This window comes from Betta splendens, chromosome 5 (assembly GCF_900634795.4).
Source record: "Betta splendens chromosome 5, fBetSpl5.4, whole genome shotgun sequence".
In the NCBI taxonomy this organism is placed as follows: domain Eukaryota; kingdom Metazoa; phylum Chordata; class Actinopteri; order Anabantiformes; family Osphronemidae; genus Betta; species Betta splendens.
This window is the reverse complement of record NC_040885.2, coordinates 6,084,625-6,104,191: the sequence shown is the minus strand read 5'-3', so window position 1 is coordinate 6,104,191 and position 19,567 is coordinate 6,084,625. Positions and strand designations below refer to the sequence as shown.

Below are 19,567 nucleotides of genomic sequence, written 5' to 3'. Positions count from 1 at the left end.
TCCACGGCCTTATCAAGCCTGATCCAGTATTCCACAGCATCTTCTCCTGACACTGGCAGCGTGTTGTAAATGTCAGCTAGAGGTAATTCAGTTCACTCAAATGTTGTTTTAAGATGTAAAAGAATCACACGGGATACTGAAAATGGTCAACAGGTTTGTCATTACGCAGTTTTATCTCCACAACATCCCTTGCCTTGCCCATCAGTCTATCCATAATCTCCAGCGACTGTCACGAGAGTGAGATGGCATTTACCTGGAATAACATCAGGAGGGGACACATGAAATTAAGAGGAACCGCTGAGAGCAAGGAGGATATTAGATATAACTTGTATCCACACCTTCAACGTACTTCATTACAAGAAAAGGCATCAGTACAGGAAAGATGAAAATAATAACATAAAAATAAAATAATTGTTAAAACAGCAGACTTTTTACCATAATAGTACAAATGCTATTACTATAACAACAAGGACCATTTGACCTATGATCTATTTTTTTATGTTGGCTTAACATTTTGTTGGTGTCACTTTTCAACAAGATAAAGGATCACTTCAGGACACTATTATGTTTCAGCACAGTTACTCGAAGGAAAAGACACTAACACCCCGCTGTCCTCAAAGTTGCCCCAAATTACAGGCACTTGACACTGTCAGGCTGAATGCAGACGCCATTCTAAAACTGGGCTGGGCGTGGGCATGGGCATAACCTTATGCCGTGTTGTCCAGATGTGCCACATCCAGATTCAGGCCACATGTGGCTGCTATCGATTAGATCACAGTAAAAGATAAGGTTGTGTAATCAAACCACAATATCTAGTCCCAGATCCTATGATGCCTTAACTTACTGTCAGACATATTGCTTTAAAAATGAAGGATTATCAATGGATTAAGTGGGTGCCAACTAAAGATGAACGAAACTAAGTAGGAAGGTCAAAGAAAGTAGAAATTAATTTGAGTAAAAGAGAATAATATAGATTTAATTAAATTAAACTACCTCATTCAGAACAACCCCCTTTCCCCATAAAAATATTATTGCAGTATTGCATATTTTATTAACCAGCGATACGTTATTTAGTTCTGTAAAATGTATTTATTTTTTTGCGAGTATCTATCACTAGATATTACGTCATCAAGCTTTACTCTATTTGCAAACTCGGGGTTTTGGTCAAATCCAGCTCTTTACGAGCAGCACTTGAACGCGACATGATGCTGCACGCGTAATGGATTTCCCCTGCTTCTTGTCGGGGACCAGGCGCTGCAGCTGCAGCAATCCAGCTTCGGTGCATCTGCTCCACCACCTAGAGCCCGTGACCTTGGCTCGCGCTGATCACGCTCCAGAGTCTTGCACTGAGTATTTCCAAACACCATGGCGTCCTCGGCCGCGCAGGATGAGGACTGCGTGTTGCGGCGCGGAAGATCTCAGAGTGACCCCAGCAGCGTCACCGAGGTCCGGATGGGTGAAGCGCACAGAGCAGGTACGAGGAGAGGGACGCGTTCATTCAGTGGGCGACGTGCGGACACACCGAGCACATCGGTGTGATCGGTGGATTTTACGCAACAAACCAGGCTGCGTTGTTGACGTGCGTCATTTACTCCCCTCCACACGCCAGCGTGCTCAATTCCGTGTCTAGGCCTGTGTTAGACCAGTCACACATAATAAAGCCTGGACACGTTTGGCGTGTAATGTGTGAAACAGATGCTGTTCAACTGGAGTCTGTTCATCATTAGGGTGGTAGAACAGTCGTCCACCAATCATAGGAGCCGTGGTTCCGGGAGCCCAGTGTCCTTGGGCAAGGCACTGGACCCCAATTTAGCCTGGGTGTCAAGCTACAGCTGCTGTGTGTGATTGAGTGAATAGGGAGCAGGAGTCACTGACAGCAGTGGTGCGATCACTGTCCACATTTAAGCTTTTCGTGTTGTCACTCATTAATGCACAGAGAACCATCATGGCCGCTGTTATTTAATCAGCGTGGGGAGCACAGAACTCACAACCATCACCCATACAGTAGTATGTGGCACTGAAGCTGATGAGAGTGCAGCTTGTGTGTTTGGCTGTTGCCATGGTGATCCAAATGGCAGAAGGCAGCACTTGGCTGGTTGACATGTTTTTCTGCACTAACCGCTATTTTTCCACAGTGCACGCTGTGAGCCGTGTTTATCTGAGACAGGATTGACTGAGAATCAGTGTGCAGGCGTCTATGCAGCACCGTGGATGCTACACAAAAGTTGTTTTACCTCTCAGGTTTGGATGAACTTGGGACTTGGTCTTGATCTTCTTGGGAATATATGAAAGAGCAGAATGATAAATGTGAGACAGATTGTGTCTGTGTGATTGTGTCTCAAGGCCAACATGAAGGACACAATCAGCGACCCTTTAATAGTGGAGAAGGATAGTTTACACCTACTTACAACCCTCAGCCATTTGTTCACATAACTGGCCCATTGTCCACAGGTGGAAGGGGAAACCTCACTGGAGGATAAAGGATTGGCCTTGAGCCAACTTTCTTCCAATTGACGAAGCTACTGGATGGTGGTGAAACGTTTCTACAGAAAAAAGGCATACATTTGACATGACTCAACCTTCAGATAACTTCACCTGGACGACTGAGAATCTCCACCCACCTAGTCTGTGGTTTTCCTCAGCACCTTTGTTTTGTTTAGCAGTCTATGAATCTGCTGTCTTTGTGGGTCTGCTGAGACGTGTTAACGAACCTAGATCCTACAACAGGTTCCTTAAGTTTTGTAGGTTCCTAAAAGATGTTGGCAGATTGGCCAGCATCCATCCAACCATTTGCAGGGTCATAGCGCGGTTCATGGACTGTTGGAATAGATCCCCTTTCAACCTCAGCTATGACGAGCAGGCTCACCAGCTATGAGGTGGTGCCGTTTAACCCTCTGGATGGGACGTTGTGGGAAAGGATGGGCTGATTGAGCAAAATGCCAAAAAAGCATCAGGTGCATTTCCATAAATCTGATATTTTGTATAATGAATGTTTAATCAATTTCAAACCTTGTGTCAGAGGAACTGTTCTGTTCGGTGGAACATCTGAACGCTGCATGTGAGGAATGAGCGTGGACTGCGGAGCATTCCAGACCTGTGACTAGGACTAGGTTCAAATGTGATCATATGTATATACAGTATCTGTTTAAACAAGAGTTTTAGTTGTGTAAAGTACTTGGTTGACTTAATTGATTTGATTGGACTTTGCTGGGCAGGAGTAGCTTACTGTATGTCATTGGTGAGTCTTGCCTTTAGGTTCAGTGGTACAGTACAGTATCGTGTCTCACCTTTACGTAGAGATGGCCCCAGGTCCCTCTAGAGCTTAGGAGGCAGGAGAGGCGCTAATGTAATGAAGGAATGTTGATCACCAAAGGATTTCATTTTCACATCCTTTTTTAGTGTTCAAAATTCTGTTTTACTACAAATATATTCATTCAGAGCTGAGGCTGAGTGTTGAACTGCTTTGTTATCTTTGTGGGACTAACGTCTGTAGAAGCAGAGACAAAGATGTGTTGTACTTTTAGGCTAATGGTCCTGATGGGTCCTGTTGGTTCTGGTTTGGGTGTCTAATGAGCAGACGAGAACTAAAGTTCTCCATAGTAAACTACTGTCAGCATTTTCCTGTGTTCTGTGTGTCCACACTCTGGACTAAGTGGTTTTGTTTGTAGTAACAGTGCCTGAAGCTGAGATCTACCCAGCAACTGGATTAGGCACGTTGGGGGAAGCTGTCTGCCATTTACACATAATGTATCTTTTATGAATGACCTAATTCTTTTCAGTATGTTCTACATGAGAGCACAGCAGAGCGTGCAGCAGCTGGATGGGTGCATGGATGTACCGCACAGGCAGCAGCACAGTCTACACTACACCACTCAGAGCTGGAGAGAAGGATCTGCCCACAGCCGAGACACTGTGTGTCTGATGCTCTGTGTGGCAGATGTAATTAAAGCAGAGGCTTAATCCTGGCGTAAGAACGAGGAGACTGATCCCTGTGACAGGCTGACTCTAAGCAGTGTTAAGTAAGGCAGAGAAGCAGTAGGAGGAGCATGGCAGCTGCAAACATCAGCTCATTGGATGCAAACATTTACGGTATGTTGGGTTCTTGGATTCATTTCAACAATAGCTTCTTTGCTTTGGTTCATTTGTCCACTTGGTCTCAGTTGACTCTGTCCTTTTTCTTACATTGTGTTAATATTGTCATGAACAATCAATGGTCTATGGGCTGTTTATTCAGTCTTCCAGACTATGGTGTCACCATTTTTCAGTGACAATAGGCAGCTTTACTCATTCCACTGTCCTGTATTGACTGTATGTTTATACTAGAGGTCCACATCCTGTAAATCAGACTCATCTGGGTCTTCATAGTTCGGCCATTCTGACCTCTGTCCCTCTGTGCTGCTGACCTTCTTGTTGTGAGGCGAGACCCTTTTTATTTAGATGTTTTTAAATAAATTCTAAGAAGCTTTTATGTTTGTGTATTGTATAAATGATTGGGGATATTATGCCACTCGAATGTTGAACAGAACTTAATGGTGTGACAAAAAGCAGAAGTGGAACCAAACAAACTACAGGTGACGGTTTAGCATCTGAATGACATGCTGCATATCTTAAGGTCACATACATTTACATTGATGTGTCATTTTCACAGTGGTGGTCATGTATTCCATACCTTAACATCTCCTTAGTCCACCTGCATCAATCCACTTCCTACAGCATCAACAAGACAACACAGAACTACACTCACACACTACATCACCCTAATATAGACTAGTGCAGGGGGATTCAATCCTGGTCCTCGTCCTTTTCCAACTCTTCCTGCTGATCACCTCGTTCAGGTGTGTCAGTTAGCTGCTGATTGGATAAACACACCTGGTCAAGGTGATCAGTATCAGATGGGGCAGGGAGAGTTGGAAAACCAGCAGACAATAGCTGTCAGATTCTTTCACCCTGAGACACCCACCCGAGGAATTCACTAACTATTCACTTTGAACCTTTTGGCAGGATCCTATTTGAAGTCTTGTAAATATTACATTAGAGTTGTGTTTTATCTTTGCTGATGGAACACCTTCCTGCTCTTGTGGGCATGTAGAAAATCAATGTGGAACCACAAGAGCTTTGTTTACACATCTAGGGATGTTATTTGAATAATTAATAGTGAGTCTCTTGTGTCAATGAAATGTACTGGGTAAGTAGTGGAGGAAGTGTCTTGTTAGAGAAAACATTTGATTTACACATATCATTTACTTTTGTGACATTTCATATCCAGTACTTGATTGAGGCAAAAGAGCTTTCCCTAGAAAAGAAATGTTCCATCATAAGACATAGAACCAAACCTTGATCGAGTCACTGCATCTCTTCTATAAGGCTTGAGCACTGAGCACTCGTCTAGTCTGTGGGTAATCAGGAATACAACTATTGATACATATGGTGCACTTTTTATCATTTACCCAGATACTGGAATCCAAAGATAGTTCCAACAGATAGCTTCTTACCAGATATTTATCCCAGTTCCCAGAACTGGTGAGGTTTTTGTGCCTCCTACACCAGAACAGCGCCACCAACAGGTGGAAATGAAGACCTATGGCTGCAATGTGGCTCCATACGTTGTTAGTGTTCATCTAATAAGTAAACATAATGAAATATATGAATTCCATGCAGAATAAAAAGATTACATTTGTGTTGATGTCTCCTCCCTCACTCCGGGGGGGGCGGGACCCACATGGCCAGACCCAACCCAGTCATTCCCACTAGTTTCTGCTCAACCTTCTCTGTCAGTCAGAGCAATAGCAGAACCCAGCGCTGGAAGGACGACTGGCTGCAGTAGCTGTGTGTCTTATGATATGTAAGTCAAACATTCAACCTAGCGCTCATTTACAGTAAGGTTCCTAGTGTTTGAGTGTCTGAGCATGTGGTTTATTTATGGTGATGTGTCTGTAGTTGATGTCATGTACAGAGCTCCATGCTTTTCATATCAGTAGAAGCAGGTTGTTATTCAAATGCAATTCATGACAAGCTGTACTGTAGGTGATTTCCTTTGTATTAAATGGTATCCTTGCTGCTTGAAAACAAGCAAGCACAAAAACAGGTTCAGGTTTATTAATATTTTAGTGTAACTTGAATTTAAAAACCCAGGACTGTGGTTTGGTGAATGACATTATGCTTCACTACCTCCTGGGCTGTGATTGGCTGCTGCTGCCTTCGCCATCCACCCAGCAACTCCCTATTTCTCATGCCGTGTTGATTTTCTGCCTCCGAGGGCCCTTGCTGCAGCATCCAGTGTGGTAACCGTGGCAACAGCAGCCTGACCCTGAGTCTGCTGCTGCTGCTACTACAGGCTTGACCTGAATTCCCAGCTGCATCCCAGGCGGCTGCATATGACTTGGGCCTGTTTCCCATTGTTGGTGATCAGTCAGATGAGTGTGGGAGGAGGCCAAAGCTTTGTGTTACTAAATGTCAAGTATTTGTCAACGCAGCAAAAGAGCTTCTAAACCTGTTGTGTTGTTACAGAGTAAACCATTACTGGAAAAATGAAAACGTGCTGACATAATACCCTGCGTGTGATGGGGAACTGTGTGTATATAGTGAATATGTGCACACAGTATGAGTGGGACCAGTAGTGTCGGTGAATGTGATTGGTTTGAGAATGTCCCTGCTCTGCCCACGGCTCAGCTGGCAGTTGGAGCCAGACTGTGTAGGAGTGCTCGATCCTCCGGTCGCTCCATGGAAGCTCACTCTTTGCAGTCGAACCAGCTCAGTCAACTCACCTGCTCGTCTGTCATCATGATCCCTTAAGAAAAGCAAAGTAGCAACATCTGAGCAAGAAAGCTTAACGAAGCAATTACCAGAGCCAGTCCAGCACAGTCACTAGCAGTACTACTGCCCCAGTCTTCAGTCTGTATGATTGACAGATGTTCAGAACATAAGTGAGAACTTGCTGTCGTTCTACACAATTCAGTTTAGCCTTGAACGAAATAAGTAATAATCTTATTTGGGAGAGTTCCTGTTATTAAAGCTACTACATACAGAAACAATATTCAGGTTGCTCACACACTATTGGAGATAGACACTAACCCACAGGGTGTTAGAAGCAGTGCTAACATTGCTCTGTGACAGCTAGATGTGCAAATACATCACCTTAATAGAGTACTTCTCCCACCGCACGAGGCTAATGAGCAGTAAATCACCAACTAACTCTTACTTGATGAATGGAGTGCTGAAAGGGTTTTTGATCAATTCATTAGTTGACAAATGGCAGAATATGTGATTATTTACTGGATATTTGTTGCATCCCATGTAGTGCAGCCGTATGTGTCAGTAAAACGTTCAGGAGTTCCTCTGAAGATAGGCCTAAAGTCAAGGAACAATGCAAGTCAGTAGTTACAGACTTTTAAAATAGAACCCTGTCACTGCTGGCGAATCAGCCTGAGGAAAAGGTGGTGGTGCAGAATTAGTTTTTATTGGTCCTTTGTCTTTTAAATGCATTTCATTGCTGGTGTTTTTTGGCGCATCTAAAGCCAAGGGTTAAGGTTAGTCACACTAACAATGTCATTCTCTGTCTTCCACCCTCTTCTCGCTTCCGCGCTCACATGAAAGGAACCATAAGATGTTTAAAGCCAGCGACCCTCTCACACGTTGGTTGGTGAATCAGCCTGTGTTGAGGCTTCGTGTTTGCTCGTGGTTGCAGATGTGATGGAACAGCAGAGGGCGCTGCACTCAGGTTGCCTGGTGTCAGGGGTCACGCCTCCTGTCCGCAGAAGCAGCAAGCTGGCCAGCCTGGGACGCATCTTCAAGCCGTGGAAGTGGAGGAAAAAGAAAAATGAGAAGCTGAAGCCCTCTGCAAGTGAGTAAGATGGAGGAAACGACGTTTTATTCCAGGCATTAGTAGGAGACCTGCTTACATGTTAGTACTTGTGTTGTTTAGTGGTGGAGAAGAAGGCAGCTGCACGCCAGAAGAGGGACGAGCTCGGCAGGAGGAACCCTGGGGAGGAGACAGGTGCAGAGAAGAACACATCGGCCCAGATCATCACAGCTGAGCTCAGCCACATGAGCCCCGTGCGCACTCACATCCGCTTCCTTTTCTATGCCACACACAGATTCTGATGGTGCTTCTGGAGGGAACAGTGAGGATCCAGACACACTGACCCACTCTGATGGTGAGGACCGAGATGAGGAGCCTGTGGCGCCTCTGGCCAGCACAAATGAAGACCTGGGCAGCGATATAGACACATCAACAGGTAGCGCACAGGAATGATACGAGTGTAACGTCAGGTGCGGTGGTAAATAGAGACCTGGAGATGATTGCAGTGGGCTTCTGTCACCTCCCCAGGTAGTAGTCAACCAAGAGAGATGACAAAAAGGAGCATGTTACAAGAAAACTCTAGGAAAACAAAGGCTGACATGAGCATTCACCACCAGAAAAGCAAGAACTGATGCAACTGTTGAACCTGCATGTTCAACGCTTCAGCTTTAAAATCTCTCATTGTTCATCAGGAGCTCAATCTAGTTCCTCTTTGAGCGCATGTGTTTTTCCATACATTCCTTCTATATGGGCAGCTGCTTCAGTACATGAGTCTAATTGGCCACTAGGGGGTGACAAAGACTTTCAACAGACCAAAGGATCATTGCTGTTGCTCTGTTTCAGGTCAAGATGTGACTGAAGATTCAAAGACAGTGGCAGAGCCCTGTCAGAGTGAAGACGAGAGCTCCTCACTAGGTGACCCCTGCGAGGAGCAACTCCTGGAGAAGGTGGAGTCTGCTGACGGGAAGCAGGAGGCGACGGGGGCCCAGCCCCAGAGACGAGCCAGCGCCCCGCCTCCACCCGACCCGCCAGTCAAACTGCTCACCAGGCTGGGCAGCCTAGACCGTGAGTTTGCCGGACACCGATGTCCGCCTGGTTGGCAGCAGGGCGTCACTGTGGTGCTTTCCTCCAGGTACCCCCGTTGCTCCGGTTAAAAGGTCCCCAGCAACCTTACCCAGGAACTTCACTCTCCCCAAAGACCCACATGGCTCCGCGCTGCGAGGCAGGATCTCCACACCCACCGCCTCCCCCCATCTGGGGGCGCTGCACCCACAGCTGCCCCCCAGCTGCATCATTGAGGAACTGCACCGTGCCCTGGCCACTAAACACAGACAGGACAGGTCAGACCTAGGAGCCAGCTGCCTAAAACGTTAACTATGGTACAGCTGGCTCAGCTCCATAACTGTAACCTCACACAAACACCTCCCTCAAGCTGTGCTTGACACACTCCTCTGGTCGAATGTGATCTCAGTTTTCAGGCGAGGGAAGTGCGCTCCTCTCCCAGACGCCGGTTGGATGGCCGTCTGTCCCGCACATCGAGCACAGAGAAGGAGGCCCCCGGGGAGTCAGACGAGAACAAGGAGAACAGACGTCTGGATGAGTGTTTGAGCGACCAGGACCGCTGGAATGACTCTGTGATCTCTGGTAGGTCTGTGCCTGTCAGTAGATGACACACCAGAGCATCTGTGACGTGGATGTGTTACGTTTCAGCAGTTTTCAACATCTGCTCAACCAATTAATAGAAACTAACAATAATAGAAAAAATGTGACTGATAACCATGATGCTTCCTGCTTATGGTCCTGTTTGAACAGGGACGCTGCCACGCAGGATGAGGAAGGAGCTGCTGGCGGTGAAGCTTCGGAACCGTCCCAGCAAACAGGAGCTAGAGGACCGCAATATATTTCCAGTGCGCAGTGACCAGGAACGCCAGGAACTCCGTCAGCAGATAGAGATGAAGCTGGCCAAGTGAGTCTGTCTGCAGCCTCCTCGGGCTTTTCATAGGTCGCTTTGTCCGATTGTCTCCATTTCACCATCTACTGAGAACGATTCCGTCTGAAACGTGGGACCTCTTGTTCTGGGTTCCAGTAGATGGCGCTCAGCAGGACAAACAGGCCCCTAGAGGCATGGTTGTCCACCAAACAGACACTCACAGACTGTGAGGAGAAACCAGGTAGGAGCAGAGCTAGATTGGCCCCAGATTCAAACACATCATGCTGTCAGTATCCTCCCGATACTCAGAATTCTCCAAAAAGCTCTTTTCTGCTGCTTTATCATCTAACCTTTGCTGCTGCTGCTGCTGCTGCTGCAGGTGAAACTAGATGAGCCGCTGCATCATCATGCGACTGCTGTAGCCATTCTGTGAGCTGAATTTGGAGCTCACACTGTTACATACGTGTGTTTTTGTGTGTCTGGGTCTCATTCCCCCCCTTCCTTTGGATGTGTCTGCTCTGGGTCAGGCACTCGGGTTTCTGGAGTGTACTGCAGGATTTTTCTCTGAGACAGTGGAGGAAAGTTCCGTAGAACAAAATCGCATTTGTCATGTTATGTAAAAGGCAAAAGGCAGTTATCGTGTTTGGCGTTGATAGGATTACCAGTCAACATACTGGGGGCTACGCCAACGCGCAGTGAGCCGTGCAACTTATACTTGGGGCATTTCATCCAGTCACGTCCTCTGAGCTGAAGCTGACTTTCTATGTCGACATGTAAACGACATGTAGTCGTTTTTCAGGCCTTTATTAACACAGACCATTAAGATCGTTGCTTGTTTGCAACACGTCGTCTGTGCTTGACCTGGGTTCAGCTGTTCTACTAGGTGTCTAAATATATATAATTTTGCATTGTTACATTAAATAAAATGTCCAGCCTTCATAAGAATGACAAGTGTGAAAGTCCAGATTAATGTGCAAAAACCAGCGCCGTGAAGTCAAATAATTCAGAATGTGTGACAGCTCTGGTGGCTTCTTTAACAGGATAAATCAGCTTCCTTTTGTTCTCTGCCATCATCACATTGCAGCGTTTCTGAAGCCACTGGTGCCTGGTTCTTTCCTCATCCTGCTTATTTAGCCTTTATTATGTCATTCACTAACTTTTCATTGGCTTCCATTAGAAAAACACAACTTTAGCAGAATATTTGGGATAAATCTCAGCATGTTGTGATTCTTCCATGTTCACACAGTAATTACAGTATAATAATTCATATGGGCCTGCTTCTGTAAGGACACGCCAGTTTGCTATGTATAGGATAGTGTAGCTCATACATGTCCTAGGTGTTCAGTAGAATGCTTGTTACATTCATCCATCCATTTTAGTCCCATGCAGGGTCGCAGGCTATCTACCCAGCTAACTGCAGGGTCCACCCTGGACAGGTCGTCAGTCCATCGCAGGGCAACACACAGACAGACAACCATTCACACACACGTACAGGCAATCTAGAGTGACCAATTAAACTTTGGACCGTGGGAGGAAGCCGGAGAACCCAGAGAGAACCCACGCAGACATGGGGAGAACATGCAAAGTCCGCACAGAAAGGCACCAGGGAATCGAACCCAGGCCCTTCTCGCTGTGAGGCTCCCATTTGCACCACTGTGCCACCCTTGTTACTGTACATACATTATATAAAAATGTTTTTATTCTATGGAGGAAAATTAGGGTCAGACTAGATCTGTGTGTGCGTAACCAGATCTGTGGTTGTAGACTTAGTGGGGCTTTACCATGCTTACACCTATAATTTGGTGCGTTACAATTACGCACAAATCGTGGCTAAACTTACAAGTAAAATAACGTGACCTTAATTTGCCTCCACACTCTGATTGGCTGATGAACAAGGAAGTTGTGGAAGTGCTTTGACGTGGAACAGCAGATCCTGAACGCTCAGCGACAAGCTCGTCCACTGACTGATGACTTTAATTATATTTAATATTCATGCGTATGAAGTGTGACGTTACTCTCGTGATTTGCGGAGGTGATGCAGTCGCACAAACCTTAAACTGGTGTTTCTATCAGATGTTAATGTAGCACGTTAGCGGACAGGCTATTAGCAATGTCATGCTATGTTATGATGCAGCTGGAGTTAAGGTGGGTATGTTCTAGTAACGCTGCTTCTGTGTGATCGTTTATCAGACCACAACAAACACGTTTGCTTTAACAATGCTTTTAAACAGTCTCATATGTAATGCAGTTGTTAGACAGGCTTGGATTTCAGTGCAGAATCACGGTGCTTCTTGCTGAACAACACTGCTCTACAAGGAGACAGGCGCCCAGTGTTGCTGCAGTCTCTCAAGATGTCACAGATCTCTCAGAGTGAAGAGTGGTGAGTTGTGATGATGGCTGGTTTTCAGGCCTGAGTCACCTTGTTGCTTCTTGCCTCAGTACATGTACAGTCCAACACTGGCACTGAAACTAAAAGTCTCTGAACTAAATGGCACTGGCACGAAGGAGTGAAGCCTACTGCAGATGAAGCAAGTCATTCATTCTATACATGAATTATAGGTTCTACTGTGTGAACTTATCTGAACTAGGACGAGGGAATGGATTCCTTTCAAATAGATACAGAAATAGGAAACGTTCAGCCTGTTTGTTTCTGACCCGACCTGGTGATAAATCTCTGAGCAGCTTTTGTATCTAAATGAGAGATGTTTGAATTTGAATGGGATTTGACCTGTTGAGCTCCAGTAAGAGAAAACAAAACCCAGGTTCCTGTTCAGGTTCTAACCAGGAGGAAGGCAGCAGTAAACAGGACCGAGCAATGAGACAAGACGGATCTGAGAGACAAACGGTGCAGCCAAGGGTGGGTGGACCCTGGCATCACACGTCTCCATGTGCCTCTTACCTATTGGACCATCTGACAGCCACAGGAGCTTGTTACCACAAACTCTGGCCTCAGGCCGTGACTCTGACCGTGGGCGCCTGGTGACCTCCAGGCTCCTGGGCGTCTCATCCGCAGGGGGCACTGTACAGAAACAAGGCAACATCCCAACAATACTTATGTAAAGATGACTGTTGCATAATAAACACAGGAAGAGATCAATTTTGTGTCATGTGGGGAAGTTAGGAACACTGTGTACACAGCTGAGGACAGAGGTCAGAGCAACCACTCAGTTACGAGCCAAGTGTCCTACTGCTCCTACAGTTAACGCAGTTTGTGCTGAGTGATGTTACTGCCTGAAAAGCAACGATGGATCTGTTCAACCAACAGGTAGTACTGAGGGAACCCTTTAGTTTTAGCTTTGTTTATTTATACATGTTCTGCTGTTGTCGAATGTGGGTTAATCCATAACTAAATGCAGTTTACTCCATGTTTTAACTACATTCAGGTCAGTGCAGGTCAGCATCCCAGCGTCCCCGTCCTGCTGACGGATCACAGAGCTGGAGGTCTGTTCTGTGGTGGTGGAGGTGGCAGCTCACTGTCCTGTTTACACCACTCACAGTGTTTGAGCATTGGATGCACAAGTAGAACATTTGAATGGCACATTTAGGCATTTTAAAGCTAATTCACAACATTGAGACACAAAACAGCCAAACCCAAACTCTGCTTGTTCTATGCATTACTGTAAGTAGAAAAACTAATGCTGTAACAGCGGGCAGTCTGTGACCAACAGGCGTTTCAATGACACTGTCTCATTCAGCCATTCAGGTCACAGCCTTGGAAACTGTCAGCACATAGTCGTCTTCATTCATCAAAACCTGAACACGAGGCTCTGACTTTAAACACAAAGAAAAGAAACAAATCACACATTACTTTGTTAATTAATAGTTTCAAGTTTATGCCAGTTGTTTAGAAGAGGTGAGCAATAAAAGTTTTTGAGGTTTTGAGGGACAAGTATGAGAAAAGAAAATACCTTTTTTCAGTGGATGGAAAGTCCAAACTTTAAATATTGAATCCTGCCAAAACATACTTCTGTCATTGTCTTATCATTTGGAGCTGACGTGTGGCATTGATTCCCATGACTCTGCAGCACAGTGCAGAGCGCTGAGCTGGCAGGGGAAGCAGAAGGGAACCCTCTGCTTCTAAATTTAGCTCCTGCAGCAGCACCCATAACCACAGCCCATCTACGTCACGGTGCAGCCTGCTCTGCTCTGCTCTGCCCACGGATGGAGACGCGCTGGAGGAAGCTCTCCTCCTCGAGGCTGAGGTCGTCATTCAAGGGAAGTTGTGCATCTGATGACTTACTTAAAAGCCCTGAAGAAGAAATCAGAGAGGAACTTCTTCCTTTTAAGGCATTTTCAGTGTTATGTGCAGATTTGAGGTTTAGTTGAGGGCTTGTGTAAATGAACCATTGTGTTTGACTCCAGTATGAACAGCAGCATAGCTGATGATAAGCTGTGGCACCTCCCAGCTCTCTGTTCCCGTAGGTCACAGTGACTCTCTGTAGGCTGTGGCATTCAGGGACCTGGAACGTTACGTAAAAGCATGCAGATGGGTGTCATCACTGGGACAGTGATGTCATTATGTGCCCGGTAGCTCAGTAGGTAGCGCTTTGCACTGGGAAGCAGAAGGTCCTTGAGCAAGACACTTTACACGAGCTCCCCAGGTGCTGTACTGTGATGAGCTGCTGAGATAAAGTGCAGAGATTTGATTTCCCAAATGTGGGATCAATAAAGTTCAGTTGTCATCGTGTCCTTTTGCTTCCTGCACACCAGGCGCTCATTGGTTCTGCAATGAGAGAGACCCCTCGTCATATCAGTTCTGTCAGTGCAGCCCTCGCGTGTTAATTGGAGCAATGTCAGTGTACAGAGTGAAACACTGGAGGCTGATAATAATACTAGCGGCTAATTGGCATCCGCATTATGTAAAGCATGTGTTTCATGTCTCACAGCTTTGATATTGTTCACTGTCTACAGTTCAGATTAACTAAGCCACCAGGTCTGATGACAGGAGCCTGTTGAGTGCAGCCACGAAGCGTAGACATAGACTGAACCCAGCAGCTGATCAGCTCAGCGTCACTATCAGACAGATTAAATGAAAACACACACAAAAGTGTTCAAATGTGTTGTGTTAAAACCTAATGCTGTTCATCACTTAATCATCACAGTAACAGACATCTACATCTACCTGTAATAACCAGAACTGCATGACATCCAAAAAGACCTGCAATAGTTAATATTTACTACAAATAATTGACCTCAGCAATAAGCTATGCAACAAAGTCACTAGCTTTGCTAGTCAACTACTGAAAAAGATCTAACTCCAAACTAGTTTAGTTTGGTGACACTAGAGTGTATATGTAGAGTGTATGGAGCCGCGTCCCGGGCTCATATTGTATTGGTCTCCTCCGTTCATCAAGGCAGTGGAGCTGCAGATGGAGGCATGAGCACGCGACCACACCACTGTTTGCTCATACTGTACAGTATGCGGTGGGAAGCAAAGCAAAGCGACAGTTTGTCAGCAGCGATGCGCCCCCGTCCTGCACGCAGTAATTAGCCTCGTGCAGTGCTTTCCCTCTAGTCGACGTGTCAGGAGACTCACAGCCACCAGAGATCAGGCACCCAACATGCTGTATGTGCTGCTTGCTTCGCTGCTCATCAGTGAACGCCGGCCCCACCTGGCCCCTGTCAGTCAAACTCTACAGAATGACATTCATCATACACAGTCCAGTCTAATACATGTCACAACCCCGATCATGTCCTCATATAGAAAAACCTCAGAGAGCTACTTGAAGGCTCATATAATTTCTTAATATCTTTTTTTTGTAATGAAACATTATTGTTGCCATTACATTTGTACAGTAATTCCCAGAGGATGAATCCAGCATCAGGGTCCGTGCTATAACTTGTACTACACAACTGAACATTTGCCTCATAGAGTCCAGCATGAAGTTTCCCATCAACCTTGTGTATGACATTCATAGCAGAGCTGAGCGTCCTCCACATGCCATCGGGTTTAAACATTGACACTGTGGATCTGTGGACCTGTGTGGACACCGTCTTCCCACTCAGACGCAAACAACTGGCCGGATGAATTCTGGTTTCATGTCTGGGCACATTTTATGAGTGTCCTGATGATGTTTTAGAAAGCAGTTTAAAGATTGAGCTTATGTGGAGCAAACAGCAGAACCAGGAGTCATCGTCATGTTTGTCAGACATGCAGCTCAGCAGTTACGTAAACGCTGAGCTTCTGCTCCGCCACCACTGCCGTGGGTTCCCTTAACTCTTCCTGGCAGCTTCCCCTGCGACTGCTCCCACTGCACTATTAGCACACACCTCAGTGGGCAGCAGTGCTGCCGGGCCGTGGCCTGACGCCTGTTCCTGGGCTGACAGTCCCATCGGCGCTGCTCCTGCGCGTGGCTCATTGCTTTGACGTGCGGGCGAGTTCTCCGGCTAATGAGGAGCTTGTACCTCTGACCTAAGGGAGCGGCTGAGTGAACTGACTCATCCTGGCTTTCACCATTTTGGGATTTACTTTTTGCTTTTAACCACATAAGCCCAATTTCTGAATGCAAAACATTCTCGTAGGTTATAATTTTGGTTTGAACAGAGGCCAAATACACTTGGCCTAAAATGTTTTGTGCTTCACATGCTGCATTGGACTGTTCTGTAGCTCTGCTCCATTAGACATTGACCCCTCAGCTTCCTGTACTGACATATCTGTGCTAAGCGCTCAGTGGACCCATAATGTTCAGACAATGAAAAGCTCAGTTGTTACCACTGATCTGGCCTGTCATTATCTGTCGATCTGATGTCAAACGAAGAGGAGCTGCTTAAACTGCATGCTGGGAAGGAAGTATTTTATTGATATAGCACCAAAGGGCGTCAGATGAAAACAATGGGAATCAAAAGCCCCTCAGTAATTTACAGGCGTCCGGCTGATTGAACTGATCTAAATCGTTTAATGTTTGTGTTGAATGAGACAGAATCGTCGTCCTGGTACTTAGTGCATCTAACATGGTTTGTAACACTTGTCTTGTACTTGTACTGTTTTTATTATATCCTGAAAACAGAGCACACAGCAGACAAACTAAAATGTGAAGTTCTCACAAGTTTATTTGTTTTTACCAATTTCTAGGAGATGATTTTGTTTGTGTTGGACAAGTATGTCCTCTATTGTAGATACAGGAGGATGAAGTGAACATACAAGTCTGATGCAGTATAACATACAGTATAAAAGACTGAGCCTGGTTCATCAGTGTCCATCAAAGGTCAGTAAAACCAGCGTGAGGCCGAGGTCGCTGTGTGGTGCAGAGACATGTGAGCAGCTGATCAGTACTGGATAGAGAACAGAGGGCTCGTTTGCATTCTGGTGATTGTGTTAGTAGCCGCTGTCTGTCAGTGAGTCTGGTAATGATGATGGTTCGCACATTGTTGGACTGATTCTCACCACTAATCATTTCCAGCGCATCCATCAAATATTTAGGCTCCTTTTACTGCTCATCATCACCTGAAGCCTCACACCTGTCGGGTATTTGCTTTGTGTTGCACATGCAAAGAAAAACGAGCTGTGTTTTAACAATGCGGCTGTGTGCGTGCGTGCGTGCGTGCGTGTGCACGGGTATCTCGGCCCCGCCCCCTCGCGTTAGTGCGGCGCGCGTGCAGAAAAGCGGGCAGCGCTGTGCGGCTCCATTTAGCGCAGCTTCGCCGACTCTTCAACCAAGTCTCCTCTCAGAACTTCAAGAACATTCAAACCTGCCTCCGTTACGCTGTGCACTTAATGCGCAGTCCTGTTTTCCCCGATGTGGAGCTTAACATTCAACGCTAACAACAGAAGCCGCTCTTTGCATCAGGTGCGACGCGCGTTTGCGCTTTGGATGTGCGGGTGCTGGCGTTCCGCGCACCGACTCAGGCCCCCGCAGTTCCAGTAGTTCTGAAGAAACTGACTGAAAGACTTTGGTGCTTCAGGCCACAGGACCAAGGGAGCGGTGGGAGCGACGATGGTCCAGAACGTAATTTTGGTGTTTTTCCGCAGGAGACTGAGCCAGAGACCGGCGGTGGAGGAGCTGGAGAGTCGGAACATCCTGAAGCGTGAGTGTCTGCGTGACGGCCATGAGCCAAGACTGTCATCTGCTTCATAATGAATGTACTTATTGTCACACACTATCACACAAACGCACACTTTGTTAGTGTTGTTTCATATATGACACATTATTGTGGTGCTGGGTGTCATGGACAGATACTGTAGGTTGTGTCATTAACCAGCTCCCGTTTCATTAAAGGAATAAACATTGTCACTGCAGCCGTTCCATGTTGAAAAGTCCTGTTATTACAGTACAGAATAACGCCAGGAATGTCCCACCTGTGACCTCTGAGCAACTGTGTCTGTCGCTCTCCATGAGTTCGGTCCCATCAGGAACTGTTCAGTGTCTGTCATCATGGTGACAACACTGTTGATTGTGCTTCTTATCTTTTTCTTCCAACAGAGAGAAATGACCAGACGGAGCAGGAGGAGAGGAGAGAAATCAAACAGCGTCTCAACAGAAAGGTGGGATCTAAAATGGATGGGTTCAAGGCTTCAGACAAGCCTTCACAGTGACTATAAAGCAGTCTCAGTTCTGGACCTGGAAGATGAGTCCTATCACTGAGCTCTTCAAATGCGCTCATGAGCTGATGAAAGCTGCACTTTTATTGTTTCTCCAGTTGAACCAGCGGCCGACGGTGGATGAGCTGCGAGACCGAAAGATCCTGATTCGCTTCAGTGACTACGTGGAAGTGGCCAAAGCTCAGGACTATGACAGGAGAGCTGACAAGCCCTGGACCCGACTGTCAGCTGCTGACAAGGTATCTGGCAACCCCCACTCCCACAGCCAGCGTCTAAATGTGTGGCTGCCAGCTGTCGTCCCTGCTGCAGGATCTGCAGTGGGAATGTCGGAATCCTCAGCTCAGCGATGAGACATGCGAGGCATGGTTCAAATAATGAAAGCGATGGAGGCACCACCCCTGGGCTTCTGGGCCTGATGTTGCTTCTTTTCCGCAGGCGGCAATAAGGAAGGAGCTGAACGAGTTTAAGAGCAGTGAGATGGAAGTGCATTCTCTGAGCAAGCATCTGACCAGGTTAGTACTGATGTGGTTCTGGACAGTCCACGAGGCTCATTGTGGTTTCCAGGTTTACGTCGGGGAGGATGCTTACATCCTTGTGTGCCACCTTTTCACTGTAATGACGGATCCACTGAAGCTTTGTGTGCACTGGGCCGGCCGATGATAGAACTAGTGCCTGATGGAACCCTGAACCTGTGACTGTTCTGGCTTCTCTCTGCAGGTTCCACCGGCCGTAGGGTTTCTTCTGTGAAGAGTTGCTGATGACTGGTTCTGTCAGTGGTGGTGACATGTGCTGGTGGTGCACAGTCAGTGGATGTCCTGATATTTGGGTCCAGCAAACCTTGGAGGCTATGTCTCTAGTTCAGAGGAACATCTCACATCACCTTGTAACAGGAGCTGGAAGAAACAAGCTCATGGATTCGCCATAAACAAGCAGAGACTTCTTTTTCTAAACAGACCTTTTTTTAAAGTCGTGCTTTCGACACCACAGAGGAAGAGGTGTGCATGTGGCCGAGTCGACCAGTCCCACTCCAGTACTGTATCTGTAGTCACATCCCGAGTTGTGTCTGATGCTATGGACACTAAAAATGTTCTTCTTGCCTGTGTACAAGACAACAACAATCCCTTTGTAAGCACTATTTATTGTCTGCACAATAAGAGGTTTTCAGTTTGTAACAAACCTTGTTTGTGGTTAATTAGGTCAGATTAATGGGCTTTAATCCCTTCATCGTAAGCAGCCTGTTTCGCATTAGACACAGTGGAGCTTTAGCTGGTAAATAATTCCCATGCTGCTCAGTGACATG

At 46.3% G+C, this 19,567-nt stretch overlaps 1 protein-coding gene across 2 annotated transcripts; it reads left to right on the top strand.

The window, feature by feature from the left end:
• Positions 1-1,176: 1,176 nt before the first annotated feature.
• On the top strand, positions 1,177-19,443 carry phactr3b (phosphatase and actin regulator 3b). 2 transcript variants are annotated; one of them, XM_029151201.3, is made up of 13 exons: positions 1,177-1,474; positions 7,685-7,840; positions 7,922-7,993; positions 8,094-8,234; positions 8,642-8,863; positions 8,931-9,138; positions 9,270-9,442; positions 9,611-9,764; positions 17,698-17,753; positions 18,149-18,210; positions 18,366-18,506; positions 18,703-18,779; positions 18,985-19,443. In XM_029151201.3, exons 1-13 carry the CDS (start codon positions 1,366-1,368, stop codon positions 18,998-19,000), a joined length of 1,587 nt encoding a protein of 528 aa, XP_029007034.1. In that variant the 5' UTR covers positions 1,177-1,365; the 3' UTR covers positions 19,001-19,443. The 2 variants fall into 2 exon arrangements, with proteins under 2 accessions (XP_029007034.1, XP_029007035.1); XM_029151202.3 differs by lacking the exon at positions 1,177-1,474 and adding an exon at positions 5,743-5,842.
• The last annotated feature ends 124 nt before the right edge of the window (positions 19,444-19,567 follow it).

What these genes read in the sequence shown, in the direction of transcription:
- phactr3b (XM_029151201.3), top strand. Translation starts at nt 1,366, where the DNA reads ATGGCGTCCTCGGCCGCGCAGGATGAGGACTGCGTGTTGCGGCGCGGA. An exon ending in GAAGCTGAAGCCCTCTGCAA is followed by an intron (nt 7,841 to 7,921) that starts GTGAGTAAGATG and finishes TGTGTTGTTTAG; the next exon opens with TGGTGGAGAAGAAGGCAGCT. An exon ending in CGATATAGACACATCAACAG is followed by an intron (nt 8,235 to 8,641) that starts GTAGCGCACAGG and finishes GCTCTGTTTCAG; the next exon opens with GTCAAGATGTGACTGAAGAT.